At 38.5% G+C, this 15,678-nt stretch overlaps 1 protein-coding gene and 1 long non-coding RNA gene across 2 annotated transcripts; both read right to left on the bottom strand.

Moving 5' to 3' along the window:
* Window positions 1-2,084: 2,084 nt before the first annotated feature.
* Window positions 2,085-2,991, bottom strand: LOC148880554 (uncharacterized). The gene has a single exon (XM_088962495.1). The coding sequence runs from the start codon at window positions 2,797-2,799 to the stop codon at window positions 2,308-2,310; it is 492 nt and encodes a 163-aa protein (XP_088818621.1). The 5' UTR covers window positions 2,800-2,991; the 3' UTR covers window positions 2,085-2,307.
* A 9,110-nt stretch (window positions 2,992-12,101) lies between these two features.
* LOC148880555 (uncharacterized) lies at window positions 12,102-15,069 on the bottom strand. The gene is made up of 3 exons (XR_016104601.1): window positions 14,847-15,069; window positions 12,859-12,917; window positions 12,102-12,462 (listed from the first exon to the last, which is right to left on the bottom strand). It is a non-coding gene; the product is annotated as an uncharacterized LOC148880555 (long non-coding RNA).
* Window positions 15,070-15,678: the final 609 nt, after the last annotated feature.

A 15,678-nucleotide genomic window follows, 5' to 3' on the forward strand; every position in this document is an offset into this window, starting at 1 on the left:
ATGTGCAAGAGCAGACAAAGTAGCGTGAATGGTCCCTGAACTAATAAAAACATACAGAATGGAGATAATATCTTAGTGTTGATTCAATAAATAAAATAGGCATTTTCGAATATCTCATGCAGGTTGAATCGATTAAAGAAAAAGAATTGCATGTTATCTTAGGATGTGTTTGGTTGGGTAGAAAATTAAGAGTGAAAGAGAATTTTTTTTTTAAAAGGGAAAGTTCTAGGAATTGTGATCAATAATTGCAACCTTATAATAAGGGAAGCTTTAAGAACTATTAGATGAGGACCAGAAAAGGGTATGTGTTAAAAATGGTGAGGAAATTTTGAGAAATCATTATTTAGAAGTTAGAAGACTATATAGAGTAGAATAGCAGAATGACTATATAAAGCTTAGCTAAATTGAATTACACCAAGATTCTTTAAATAGGGTAAGAATGAGAACTACCATTTCAGGGGCTTAGCTCCTTTCTATAACTGTTTTATTCACCGTTCATTCCAATCTGATGAGAGTTATGGCATTGATATAAGTTCTACAAGGAAAGGAATTTTGTTTGCTTGGACTCCTTTTCTGAGCATTTGATGTTTTGAGTGTGTTTGAAACATGGTTTGTTTCCATTTTTAAGGTGATTTGAAAACGGAAATCCCAATTTTTGTATTCGCTGAAGGAGTGTTTAGCCGTTTATGGTTCAAGGATAGGAAATGGGGACTGGTTACTCTTTCAAAAAACTATGCTACTTTCTAGACCTATAGGAAACGGTGTTTAGAAAAAGAAAGGAGTTTTTTTTTTCATGTTTGCTTACAGCAGGGATAAGGTTTCGGTTTAAGCTTCACACACTGAAGCCTCTATACACCCTTTTCTTACACATGATCAAAGAACAAAAACGTCTTGTTTTATTAAACACAATTTAGCAAACTGTTTTTCTTCTCATTTTTAAAGAATAAAAATCGACATTTTTTTAAAACTACTTCTGCTTTTAAACATTCACTTAAAAAAAACGAAAAAAATGAAATGAGGTATAATCCAATCCGATGTCTCTCTCTCTCTCTCTCTCTCTCTCTCTCTCTCTCTCTCTCTCTCTCTCTCTCTCTCATTTGAACAAATGGGTAAATGGGTACCTCTCCGGCCCTCATTCTAACAATTTAAACAAATGGGCAAATGGGTACTTCTCTCACTCTCTCTAATTTGAACAAATGGTACCTCTCCCTCATTCTAACCATTTGAACAAATGGGCAATTGGGTACCTCTCCCTCCCTTTTATAATTTGATCAAATGGCCAAATGCGTACATCTCTCTCTCCTTCCTTTTATAATTTAATCAAATGGCCAAATGGGTACCTCTCTCTCTCTAACATTTATAGACCAAGTGTGCAAATGGGTACCTCTCTCTCTCTCATAGATATATTTAATGATCTTGTGGCTCAAAACAGAACAGACCATGTGCACTTCACTTTCCTCCTCACGTTCCTCTGTCCTTAATTTACCCCACCAGGCCACCACTATCACCACTAACGAGTAACATCCATTCTCCACGGATGATTCCATCAGCATATAAACTATTCTTTCTTCTTTAAACGTTCCTCACAAACACTAGAAAAAAACAAAAGAGGTCTTGTCCCTCCCAAAAGCAACCTCACCCACCATGCCCATTTTCTTCCACATGATTCCAATTTACCAGCTAGCACCTAACTTTCTTTCTTCTTTTCCATCCACCCCTATCATCACCACCACCATCACCAATAACCTCAACAACATTTCCACCAACCCTTTGGCTCCTCCATCTACCTCCCCCCCCCCCCCCCCTTCCTTCAAGCTGCCACTCAATTTTTTCTTCATTTTTTCCTCATTTTGCTTACCTTGTGGTAATGAATTAATTAATGTACGTACCCACTACTCAAAAACATTAAATGATTTGTTGAAACTCAGCCCTGACTTCTATACCCAGAAGGAAAGGAAAAAGTAAGTGGGGAAATGGTTAATTAACTTGGGCCAACCATTTTACCTCCTTTTGAGTATAGATTTGCAAAATTCAGAAAATTTGACTGAAGCTCTATATACACTAATTAAATGCCTGAGAAAGGCTGAAACACAGACAAGAATCACAAATATTCTTATTCACCTAGAGCCAAAATGGTACAGAAGAGCAGTAATGTCTGATCAATCTCCAATCATCCTCATCTCCCCTCACAAATGAACCTCCAAAAATCAACAGAAGAAAAAAAAAAAGGAAAAGAATACACAAATAATTATCTTAATCTACATCAAATTAAGTAAAATCCCAAATCAAATATGACCACTTTTATCTCTAGATAAGGAGCGCAACTCCTCCAAGAAATGTTAGCAAGGCCATGCTGCTTCCGTGTACAATCGCGCCCGAAGTTGGTCCCCCTGGCGTAGTTGGCGCAGACACGGGCGTTGGGCTGGTACTACCTGAAGGCGGCGTTGAGGTGGCGGTGGGAGGAGTTGCCACGCTGGGAGCGGATGCAGGTGCCATGGGTGGTGAAGGTGGTGATGGTGGGTTTGCAGCCGGAGAAGACGCCGGAGGAGTTGTGATCGATGGCGGTGAAGCGGGCGGAGGAGTGCTGGTGGTAGGAGGAGGCGAAACGGTAGGTGGAGTTGCAACACTGGGTGGTGGAGATGATGCAGTAGGAGGTGGGGTCGAAGCGGGGGGCGGCGCTGCCGTGCTCGTGGGTGGAGTGGCGGAACCCGTAGGAGCAGCCGATGGGGCTTGAGCAATGCACGTAGCCACGAGAGCCAACGACACGGCAAGAGCGAGCATGGCACGAGAGAGGGCCATGACTCTCAAACTGTAACGAGAGAGAAAGAGAGTCTACAGAGAGTGGTTAGAGGAGAGAGAAGAGAGTTGAGTTCCAATGGCGAGGAGGAATAGAAGAAGAATAGCTTAGAGAGGAGGTCTTTCACTCTTTCTGAGGGAGAGAGGTGTGGTGATGTTAATATATAGAGTGATGAGAGGAAATCTTCCTTGTTTAAAGGAGAAGGGTGTTACTCTAATCTTCTAAAACTAAGAAAATCGTAGTGAGAGAGAGAGAAAGAGAGAGATGAATAAGAGCCAGCCAAGCAGGTGCATAATAATCAAATAATGGCGGATCCTGGACGGCTGGACCAAGATGTGTGGTGGTGATATGATTGACTCGTTTTTTCTTTCTTCATGTGCAAAAAAAAATCTATACTTAATTTATATATTTTTTATAACAATATCTATAATTAATATATGGGATTAAATAAAGGGGTCATCTATTAAATCATCCCCTGTAGTTTAATGATATTTAATGTATTAAATATGGGAAAATGACAATTTTAACCTTAGTGTCTGTCGGGTCGGGACCAATTTACTCTACAGAAAGTTTAAAATGAAAATATCATTATTACCCCTAGTAAAATATGAATAATAATTCTTTTCAATCAATTTATTTTCTATTTGTTGAAGGACAACATGTTGCAAATTAAAATAAAATACTATAAGCCGTAAAGTTATCATTTTCATATAGCAATATAAAAAACTATTGATAAAACGTCGATTAAAATAAATGGCTTGCAAATTATAGGGGGGGAGTTCTGATAAAACATAAAGTATAGAATAGGTTTTAGTAAACATGTGAAAGGGTGTTTTAATAAATAACCCTTAAATAAATTGTTTATTTAAATTTGTAATTTATTGAGCAAATTAATTTATTGAGCAAATTATCTGGTGACTATAATCGTTGTTTAATAATAATGATAACTTTTTTATAGAAATAATAACAATAATAATAAAATTTAAAATATTTTAGCTATTAAATGGTAAAAATAAAAAAGAAGTTAAATTATAAAAATAAAATAAATGGTTTGTATGGTACTACTTAACGGTCAAGATCATTAAAGAAAAAGACAAGTGGGTCCGCTGAAGATGCCGTAGCGACACGAGCATTTTCTGTGTTTGGTCATTTTCCCGGCGTATTCTGCGTAGATAGCTTTTTTTTTTTTTTTTCTTCTTCTTTTTTTTTAGACTTTCCAGTTTCAACTTTCGCTTACAAGTAGAAAAAATGAACGAGTGGCTGTGCCGGTGTGCCCCCACCAAACCCCGTGACCGGTGATTTGGTTCACGAGACCAACCGGTGAGGAATAAAGTTCTACAGTGCCATGGTAGGCTTGGTGGTCTCTTCCATATGTGCGTACTTTAGCATTGTCCAGTTTGTCTGCATCTCACCTTCCTGGTGGGGCCACCTAGGGACCTAGTCTTACAAATCGTAGTTACCGTGGACGATCATTACTGGTCCTACAAAGACGGGTGGGTGCCTGACTCGGGAGACACGCAACAGCCAAACGTTTTTAAGTTTGTAGATTACAATTAGCGTATATGAGAAGCACATATTTTTGGTCCTCTATCAACATTCACTGGATGCCTATGGCTAATGGCCCATGTTAGTCAAAACACGTAGTTTTCCACACCGGTTGGCTTTTTGGAAGTTTTCGGGAAAATAACCGAAGACCAGAAGCCGAGAAGGAGACTACCCACCTTACCCAATTACCATTGTTTGGCTTAGTCCGAGATTTGCGGGTCCGATGCCTGAGTGAACTCGTAATGTCAAGTATGTCACATAGGTGGGGATAATTTGGTCTTTGTACTGGATCTGTTTAATCCATGACTCCTTGAGTCTTTGCCACTTGGCAGTGAATAAGACACCAGATTGAACTTGCAGGTTCATTCCATGAACCTTCCAAGCTTCCTAATGATAGACACGTGTCCAGCATTGTGTAAGGTGATGCATACCTTGTTTACGTGTTCTTAAGCAAACCATATGGTGTGAGAAGCGCTTACCAGTAATTTGCTTCTTATAAAACGCTCCTCACGCCGGCTTCACAGTATATCCTGGCATACATTTGTATTAATTATTTAAGGGAGATATTCTTAATACACGATGGGATGAGACTGAGATTGCTGTAAAAAAGCTTGTGAGTAACAGATCTCAATTCAATTTGATGTATTGTCGTGACCCCACTTTGAAACAACATCAAGGTGGGATGCAGCAATATGTCAAAGGAAATATCGTCTGTCGTGACTTAAGGTTAAATTGCGTCAATCTAACAATAATTATTGTTACTAACATCTCCAAAAGAGATACTTACAAGCCCTAATCCATTGATTAATATGTTTATGATAGTAGTTGATTGGGACAATTTTAAAATATCATGTCACTCTAGCGTCATAGTCGAACCCTTTTTCTTATAATTTAAATTCAGGCTGATTTTTTAAAAAGCAAACAATACACGTTTTTGAAATTATTAAAATAAAAATAAATTTTAAAGTGTAGAAATTATATAATTTATAAAATATGATATTAGATAATAAATAAAACTGATGTAGCCCAATCCGGTGCTACTTGCTGGCGGGTAATTTGGACATCGGACTAAGTAGGTTGCTTGGTCGAACTGCAAGAGATAAGTAATCAGAGTGTCCAGGTTGCTTTAACCTTCATTTGTCCACCGTAAATGTGCCTCTCCTAGTGGTTGAGCCCTTCACAGTTCCTGTTGGGATTGATGGCCGCCAGTTTCACGAGCTGGTGTAGTTCATTCACAGGATAGACCTACAGATGAGAACATGGGAGGGTCATTTTGCGGCAATGAATGGGATACAGTAACAGCAGCAACAACACTAACAGCACGAGGCAGCTCGTCAAAACATGAACTAGAATCAGCAGCTCGATGATCAGAACTAGAACCAGGTATTGGATCCACCTTGCCGTCATGACGATCTGAGTCAGGTTCTTGTCAGAGGTTACCAGCACTTCACCATTGGCCGCTAAGATCCTTGTCGCTCTTGGGCCGAAGGCCCCTCCTCAATGAATAAGACAAGACAAAGGAAGGACGACTCACCTAAGAATGAATAAGACCAACCTCGTTGACGACACCAACTATTTCGACAACGCCAAGCTCCTCGACCTCAAAATGCACCAAAACTTCAAAGTTAGGGGCAAAGGAAATGGGCCCCCAAGGGTCCTATTTATAGATAGACAAACCAAGCTATGGACGGTTAAGATCGGTTGGATCTAACGATTCGCAGGATGTGATGGTTCGTATTTCGAGGCAAAATTAGTTTAGCACATTTTTTATGTCTGTAGGACTTAACGACAGCGTAGTGTTTGCGTGTGCCTAGAACACTACCTCATGGCTGAGCTGGGCCAATCGAGCCAATCCGATCTTGAGTCATTGGTCGGACCATGGTCTAAACCAGAACTCGAGCCAAATCACCTTGGGATTAATACACTCCCTCGCCAAGCTGATCACGCCGGACTCGGGAGTGGGGGCAATTGATGATGGGTGATTTGGTCATCCAATTATATCACGACACGTAACAGTACAGAACTATCCACCAACATCTTGGCACCATGCAAGCAGAACTCAGACACCTGGCATCTGTCTCAACCTCCTCAGCCCCACCTCAGCAGGACGACCTACGGGCATCTCGGGAGATATCAGGTCGGTGTAAAGAGGTGACCTATCTCCGCCAACCTAGCCCATATCCAATCAGCGACCTACCTGGTGTGACGAGCGACTTCCTTCTTGAGTAGGTAACCATCTCCGATTCCCCCAAGATCACAATGGCACGTCGGTGAGGCTGATCTTGATGCTGCCCGCTTCGGATGAGACTAAATAAGCATTATCAGCTTACGCAAAGTCCACTTTCGGGCGTGGAGCGACCTCCAAACCAAATAGGCCGAAGATCTCAGATGCATTTCGTGGAGCTCACGATAGTTAGCATATATAGAGGCATCCCCTTTCATAGAGGAGGTACGCGACTCTCTAGCTTTCTTGCTATCAAACATTTGTTTGTTGACTTAAGCATTAGATTCCCCACCCCGAGTAAAACAACCTTGACACTCTGATCACTTCTCTCTTGAAACATGGCCAAACAATCTACTCAATCCAACATCTAAACTGTCTGTTAATTAGCGGAGCACCAAATCGCACTACATCAAAAACAATATTATTTAAACTAGAAATTCAACAAGACTTTTTTTTTTGGTTCAACATCGGAAACAAAAACACACACACAAAATACTTCTTTGTTTTTTGTTTTGAAAATCAATTTGTTTCCTAATTAGTTGCTTTTCTTTTGTTTTTGAAACGTGTAATAATAAAAACAATTCACATTGGAGAAACATCCTCTAAGATGATAAAATTATTTTTCATGCCAATTGTCAAGTGGCAACACTATCCTTTATCATACATATCAGGCGAACACTAGACTGTGTCGAAGTACAAAACATTAGCCACATGTTTTATATGCAGGGTTCAGAAGTATCGGATTCATGTGGTTTAGGACCTAGTAATTAGAGATACCTTGTTTTTCTCTTATTTTCTGTCAGCCAAACACAGCCTTAATAAACCAATTTAGATTTTTGGGGCACCACCACTACTGCTCAATGAACCATGTTTAGATTAAGCATTATATACTAAAGAACTTATGTAATTAAGTCAAATAAAACCTCCAAAGAAGGGCTTACCTTTCTACATTTACAACTCTCTTTCATCTCTACAAGTATCTCCACTTTCTCACCATGTAATTCTCTTTCCACTTGCATCTCACATACCAAGTACTGTAAGAATTAATGCTCAAGTATCTTCTTTGATAGCAAGCTAGTGACCTACAACTCTTTTAGTTACAACTAATAATGGATTAGGGAATTGATTCTTTAATAGAAAAAAGGAATTATAATAATTCCTTCCCCTCATAGATAATAGTATGTCCAATTTGGAGTTTTCCATGGAGACAATGTAATCAATAGTTTGGCATTCATTGAATCTAGGTCCCCCTCCCAAAAGCTAATATGCCATTGTATTAAAGAATCTAAAACCTACCTGTTAAATACATCTTTTATATTTGTAGCAAAATAATAAAAAATACAAGTCTGCTTGTTATGTGTATTGTGTAATCTCTCTCTTTCTCTCCCTCATTTCAAATTAATAAATTATACAAGCCAATATATTTATTTTAAGGCAACCCATTTTACAGCAATGTTTATTGAGTATTCCAAGGTGTGGCGTGTTTTTCAATAAAATTTAAATTTCAAGACCCATTTTGCATGGTAGTGCAAAGGAAAAAAATGCAAATTCTCATTTAATTTTGTTTTAGGTTTTACTTTATTCTCTATCGCGTCTTAATTTACTTCATTTGTACTGCAATCAAACAAAATAAACTAAAATTTGAAATAAAAATATGTCAGAATTTACACTCAAATCATTTATACTGCCATGATTTTGCATCAGTATAAATTTATTTGCATTACAACCAAACACAGCCAAAGAGTCATTTTCTCTTAATAGTTTTTTCATCTAGAAAGAAGAACTGTGGAACTAATTGTTGATGGATTAATAAAAGTAGGAAACTACTGATAAATCTTTCCACCCCTTCTCAGAAAAGTTAGCACACTTTTGCAATAAGTGTGCCAAAAAAGAATTTGAGGACTCATGTTGGTGACCTAAAAGGAATTCCTCTTGATCCCTTTGCCGGTCTCCACCACTCACACAAAGGCAAGTATCCTTTTTCACCAAAAAGCACGCTTGCTTTTGGGCTGTCATTTAGCTCATACCACCAACCATGTCCTTTGCAAAGTATCTTCCATTATTATATTTCTCTAGAATATATATTTGGGTATTTCTCATCAATTATGGTTAGTTAGAAAGATAGATGGGAAAAAGGAAAAACTTTGAAACTAGGTCAATGATCATTTCCTTGCCAACTTTATATGCTTATGGGGGCTTCTATATACTTCATCTCTTTATGGGCTGTGATAGTTTTCAGTGGACAAATGAGGCGATCATTTGTGGTCCCCACCATGGACATGGGGGGCCAGTTCTATTCATCTATGAATGGTGCCATTTAGTGGGCCGGTCCAGGAAAATTAAGGACATCAGTAGGCCAGGTTAAGTGGTAAACCAGCACTGACCTAACTCTATCGGTTAAGGTCAGGTTGGCTATAATTGGGTTCGGATGAATCTGGTTGAGATAAAGGGTGAGCACTCAATTCATTTGATTAAATAGAAATTTAAATCAAATTTGTTATTGAAAAAACTGAACTAAACTAAAACTAAAATAGTCGAGCCAAATTGTTTTGTTCAAATTTTCAGTTAAAACCGAATTATATTATATTATGTTTAGATCTGTCACTGGCTGGGGCTTTCAGCTCAGTTGAGCTTTGGACTTTGGGTTAGGCCCATTAAAATTTTGGCAAAATCCAAGCCCATAAACAGATCTAATTATATTATATATAAAATTTAGCTTTTTTTTTTATTAACAAAAGTTTTAAATCTGAAAAATGACTAAATCAAAAATCGAAATAACTGAACCGATTTAACTGGGAAGTAAAATAACCAAACTAAAAAAAGGCAAAACTAAAATTTTTGATTTGGTTTTTATTGGTGCCTAAAATTCAAGTGATGATCATTAGGCTGGGACCTGAGCTAACACCAAGCTGCAACCAACTACAGTTGCATGGGGGCGGACCACGTTTTTGTTTAAAGCTAGACTTTAAGTCAAGGTTTTAAAAATTGGACCAGACATAGAACCGTTCTGGCCACTAGTTCTTGGGTTAAATGGTCTGATCGTTCAATCTGAACGAATTGCCTGTTTTTACCTAAATAAATTAAATAAACAGCCAAAACCAATGTGCAAATCAACAGTTCGATTGCCTGGGTCAATGGATTGCTGAACAAATCAATGGTTTTGGGGTGAAATAAAACTGATTACCTGACCAATTCTCGGGTTAATCGATCCACCTATCCAGTCTGATCCGATTTTCAAAATCATGATTTAAGTAATGAAACCATCCTGTGGTATGGGTGTGGACAAGTACAACGCAAAGAGAGCTGACTGCTGAGCACAAGACATCAGCTCAGTTGTAAGTTATAACAATTGGAGAATTATGGATTTGCCCAATACAGATTTCTGATTTATACTGTAGAGCTATAGACATTCAAAAGGACGGAAATCCACACTCTATGCATCAACACCCATCCATGAATTAACATCAATTCCGAGTCGGCACCTACCTGACTGTACTTTGAGTCTACAAATTCTGACCCTGGACTGATCCATCATTCTTCTTATAACAATCACATTCATGCATTTGTTTCTGAATCTCAATACAACGTTTTCTGAACCATCCAAACGTATGAAGCCAAAACAAAACATTGCTTTTATAATTGAGCCAACGCTTAGTCCAATTATTTTATTCTGCAAACAGTACCTTATACGGTACCTATCGGAACCTTGTAGGGCGGCTCCTGACTCAATGGGGACAGCTTTACCTGTTACGAGAGCGCTGCATAGTTCCTCTGTCTCCAGCACCAAAGCCAAGCTCCTAGGGCTGCAAATGGATCCAGTCGAATTCAATAAAAAATCCGAGAATCCATCGGATTTTCAAAATTATAATTCGAATCCAGTTAGATTTGGAATATAATAACCTGATGATTATTAGATAATTATTATTATATATAATATTAGTATTTTATAACTAATAGATCGGATCAGATAATAACAGATTAGGTTGAGGTATATTCGAATTCAATCTGTTAATTAAACAGAACGATTTTTCTGACGATCCATTTTATTAGAGTCAGGTAAAGCAACCAAATCCAATTCTTACGGGATCAAATTAGAATTCGAATTGCATCTCATCCAATTTATTTGTAGCCATATACAATGTTTTTTAACCATTGTTGATTCAGACGCTTGGACTGTTTTAGCTCAGAAATTATTCAGGCAACTTGTTCCGTTTTGTCGCAAACCCAATTCTTGGTCAAAAATCGGTAAATTGGTCAACGATCCATTTGCTCGGACAGTCGAACCGATAATCCATTTAATAATTTTTGACTATTTTTTATTTTAATTATTTTTAATCTTTTTATTTTTTCATTGGAACGGATTATTCATTTCAACCAGATGGTCAAATTGTCGATCAAAAACCAATGGCTAAAATTCTAAAACGGTTCCGATTCTGGGTCGATTTGTAAAACCTTAGCCCTACAAGCTCCTGGCCTTCGTCCTTGATATCTGCACAAAAATTGAACTACAAAATGAGTGGCTTGGGTCTGTCACTCTATGTGATGCAGTATCGATGGTTGCTTTGGCACATGGCATGCCACGTTATCGTAGAAAATCTTTGCCTTATAATGAGTGTGGTTAAAATAGTATTTACACTTAATATTTTTTTAGTTAACAGGACAAATGAGGACCTGAATTAACTAAGGTATCATGTGTAAAAACTCCTTTCCAAATTTCCAAATAGCCAAAGTGATCTCTCTTCTTGATTCAGCTAAGCTAGTTCAACTTCTTTGAATATTCAAAGAGGCTAATCGGTAATCCTAGGGGAGATGTTAATTCGAGTCCTGCTATCTGTTTCGAAGTTATTAATGTGTTGCATTAAAATACCAAAAAAAAAAAAAACAGGCGCTCCAAATAATCTTTGAAGACAACCCATTTAAGGGGTTTCTGGATTTTTCACCAAACATAACTTAAAGGCTGTCCATATAGAACCCATCTTGAATGCCAGAAGCTGCTGCCCTTTGAACCTCCCAAACGGGTGCCTTATAACTTCATGGTTCAGTACTTCACTCATTCAATTCAGTTCACGTCCTCAAGTCTTGCCCCGACCACACAGATCATGTTCAACCATTCCGCCCTATTCAGTGTCATATCAATCTGGCCCACATCTTCGTACAGGATTTGGTTTGTGGTGGTCGTTCAAAGTTTAACCCACACTCCATACTCCATAGACCATACAAAATATTTTCTAAATCAAAATTCAGAAATTTATTTTTATATATTTTTCAAAAAAAATATTTATAAACGCATTGCATGTTTAAATTATTTATATATTTACAGCTAAAGATGCAAAAGAATTGCAGAAGAAGAACAAGACCATAATTCATCTCAAACCACAATTAATACAAATGCATGGGAGTGCAAATGAAAATAATACAAATTCTGGTTTAATTTTGATGTATGTTTTACTTTATTCTGTTTCAGGTCTTATTTTACTTCGTTTGTACTGCAATTAAACAAAGCAAGATAAATTTCAAAATAAAAACAAATCATAATTTGCATTAAAATCAATTGCATTATCATAACTTTGCATCAGTACAAATAAATTTGCATTGCAATCAAACACATCTTAAAGTTGAATAAGTTGATGTTGATGCAAAACAGTTATAGTACAACCCTTCTAGCCAGCCCCTCTTACAAGCAAATATATACCTTTCACTTTCAGCGGGAAAAGGAGAAGACATGCTTTCAATCCACCACCACTCACGTTGTTCATTGATCACCACAGCTGAATGCTGACACTGAAAAAATGGGTAGAGCTCTCTGGTCCTCAGTTGAGGCCGGTACCCCTGAAATCCGAATTTGTTCCTCACACCATCCTCATAATACTTGCTGTACTGCATTGGGAGCGTCTTCCTACAAATAAAAACATACAAGTATGGAGATATGTCAAATGCATGCTGCAATTATTGTAAGGACAAATTTCTGAGGACCAAAGTTCAATCTTGTGCCCTGATATTACAAACCACCAAATAAGGAATTCACATCTGTATCTTACAAATGCCTTACAGTAAATCCCAACCGTTTATTAAGAATATCTCCCATTGACGAATTTGGGATTTGTTTCCAATGCATACTGAGATGTGCATATAGGGCGTAAAAACCATTCCAACGCTCAGCCCAATTATTGGAGTACTGGTTTTATAATTGAGCCAACGCTCAGCCCAATTATTTTATTCTCCAAACAGTACCTTATACGGTACCTATTCGAGCCTTGTAGGGTGGCTCCTGACTCAATGGGGACAGCTTTACCTGTTACGAGAGCGCCGCATAGTTCCTCTGCCTCCAGCACCAAAGCCAAGCTCCTAGGTCTGCAAATGGATCCAGTCTAATTCAATAAGAAATCCCAAGTGAGAATTCATCAGATTTTCAAAATTATGATTCTAATCCAGTTCGATTTGGAATAATTTGGAATATAATAACCTGATTATTGTTAGAATACATAATATATAATATATTATAATTAATAGATCAGATCAGATAATAACAGGTATATTCGAATTCAATCTATTAATTAAACAGAACGATCTTTCTGGTGTTGGAGAATAAAGGGTCACTGTAACTTTGGAGGAGAAGATTTGAGGCGCGTTTGAAAACACTGTCTTTAAAACGTTATTTGCCCCCACTCAGTTTTACTGAGTTTGCTGTTGGGTTACAGGCAAATTCGTTCCCATAATACAACAGAGCCTTGGGCGAGAATTTGCAGCCAGCAAAGTTGAAGAGCCTCCAGATAAACCTTCTGTGAGACTATAGCAGACCGGACAGAGAGAGAGAGTGTGTGAATTTCGAAATTGTGTGTTTTAGAATCTAATTCATACTTCTTAAATAATTTGTGAAGAGGTATGAAGAAAAGGTGGGTGTTGGTTTAGAGGATGCACCTTGAAAAGTCACAATTTCGAACATTGTGACTGTTTAAAAAGTAGTTAACAGTTGGTGATTGTTAACTTTGAATTGTGCCTCTTGATCACACCCGATCGAATCGTGACTGTTAATCTCATCAACGGTGACCAATGGTCATCAACGCACCAAAACCAGAGCCGTCCATCGTGAGCCACGCAGATGTGCTCCCGAGCATTTGGTGATCTCAGATGTGTCCATATCAATGGAACGGGTGACTCATTATTTCGATGAATCATTTCTTCGGACAGAAGAAGATTATGTAAACACTTACTCGAAATCTCACTTATCAGATTCCATTGTGGAAGACACCATTTTTTCTGAGGAATTGGCCATGATATATCTGATCCATGCATAATATCATGAAAAATGGATACAAATTTGTGACTGCTACTTAGTATCGGCAATAGGTCTGAAAAAGTATCTAAAAGGGTGAAATTTAGATATTTGCACCCTGTCGAAGTAAGGAACCATGGCATATATGTTTGGAACAGATTCCATTTTGAGAGATTTGAAAAAGCACTGAAAACTGGAAGCTGGAATTGTATTTTGAATCTCAATAAAGTGGGGGAATGCCATTATCAGTCCAAAAGGGATACCTCCAAAACCGCCCATGATATAAAGCCAAACCTTGATGCTACTGTCAAAAGGACCAAGGATGCTGCCATTGGACGCATAGCCAAGGACAGAATAGATAGATAGCCTATGATATGGGCATCCTTATCATAGGCAGAACAATTTAAAGGTTCAATACTGGTTTGGGAGGGCTGAATTGAAGATTCAATTAAGCTGGTTCAGCTGCTTTGAAGCACCTTAGATAAACTATTCAAAGAGGTCGAAGTGGACAACCCTTCAAGAACCACCTCGCTATGATGCCCCCCCATGCCAAATACAGTCTTATATGCCATCCACATAAGACCTACCTCAGAAGAGACCAAATCTGTTCCTCACACATGGCACCTCACAGGCACATCCCACTGGGAACATCTCCCATACTCATGTGTCATTATTTATGGGAGATGTTCCCAATGCACAGTGGGATGTACCTGTGAAGTCATTGTGAAATGCCCTATGTGAGGAGCAGATCCCACCTCACCTCAGAAAGCTAAAAGCAGTTGTGCTACAGCCATCCAAACAGGCACTAATCAAAAGTAATTTCTCTGATGACATGCGGGTTTACTACTCACAAATTGGTCCTCACACCCACCTCACAGCACTTGCAGCCGTGCATTAGTAACATCTCCCCCGGATTCGAATAATCAGGGAGTGCCTTCTTATGAGTATAAAGATATTGGGTATCCATAATTGAAGGTGACTCAAAATGTGCAGAACAAGAAGCTTACTTTGAGCAAAGTCGTCCCAAGAAATTAAGGGGGAAATTCCTTGCTTCAATGGCTCCACCCACCTGAATGAACCCTCTTTGTCTTTCTGTCTATGGTTTGGCTTCACAAATCCCAAGCTATAGAATGGGCAAGGCTTCACCAACATTATCTGACATAGCTTCCAGAGCATATAGCAGAAGAAGCCTCATGGCAGCTGGTTGATTTAATCCCCTTACATTGTCCCTGCAAAACGTCCTACGTTGAGATTTAATTGCAGTCTCAGAACTTTGACACACTGTTGGTAATTCGTACAGGACAAAATTGGCCATGGCTGATGACTCCTCTTGCCGTGGGGTCGTAGAGCTGTACGAGCTCCGACAGTTGAGGCCATCTTCACATGCCAAGTTTCAGCCCAGGGGCCTCTGTGACGATATGGGCGGCGACAGACCCCCCCCCCCCCCATCACTTCTCTGCTGCTGTCAAATATCAATTCATGGTAGTTATGGATCAAAATTTCATTAGACAAAGTCCTGAAATCAAATGGATGAAGTTAACATGGAGACACAGAGTCCTGAAAACATATCACACAATCTCAAAGTCCCAGACAACATTAATTGGCTCATTTAAAATCACACTTGGCTAGCAGAAGAGAAATTAGCAAATGTAATGGAAACACCCTGTATTTGTCTAAGAATAGACATGGACAAATGATGCACCGATATTGCAACTTTAAAGAATTTCAAAGTTTGTTTGGTCTGCCCAAAATGAAGCAGAAGTTAAAAGGCTTGAGCATTACTCAATGAGGGGATGAGGGTAAAAGAAATGCTCAATCCAACTGTTGCTTTCTCTTTTC

This window comes from Nelumbo lutea, chromosome 1, assembly GCF_056320005.1.
Source record: "Nelumbo lutea isolate HS-2025 chromosome 1, American lotus-T2T, whole genome shotgun sequence".
Taxonomy (NCBI): Eukaryota; Viridiplantae; Streptophyta; class Magnoliopsida; order Proteales; family Nelumbonaceae; genus Nelumbo; species Nelumbo lutea.

Bases quoted from the DNA above. Each gene is read 5' to 3' on its own strand.
- LOC148880554 (XM_088962495.1), bottom strand. From the start codon at position 2,799: ATGGCCCTCTCTCGTGCCATGCTCGCTCTTGCCGTGTCGTTGGCTCTC.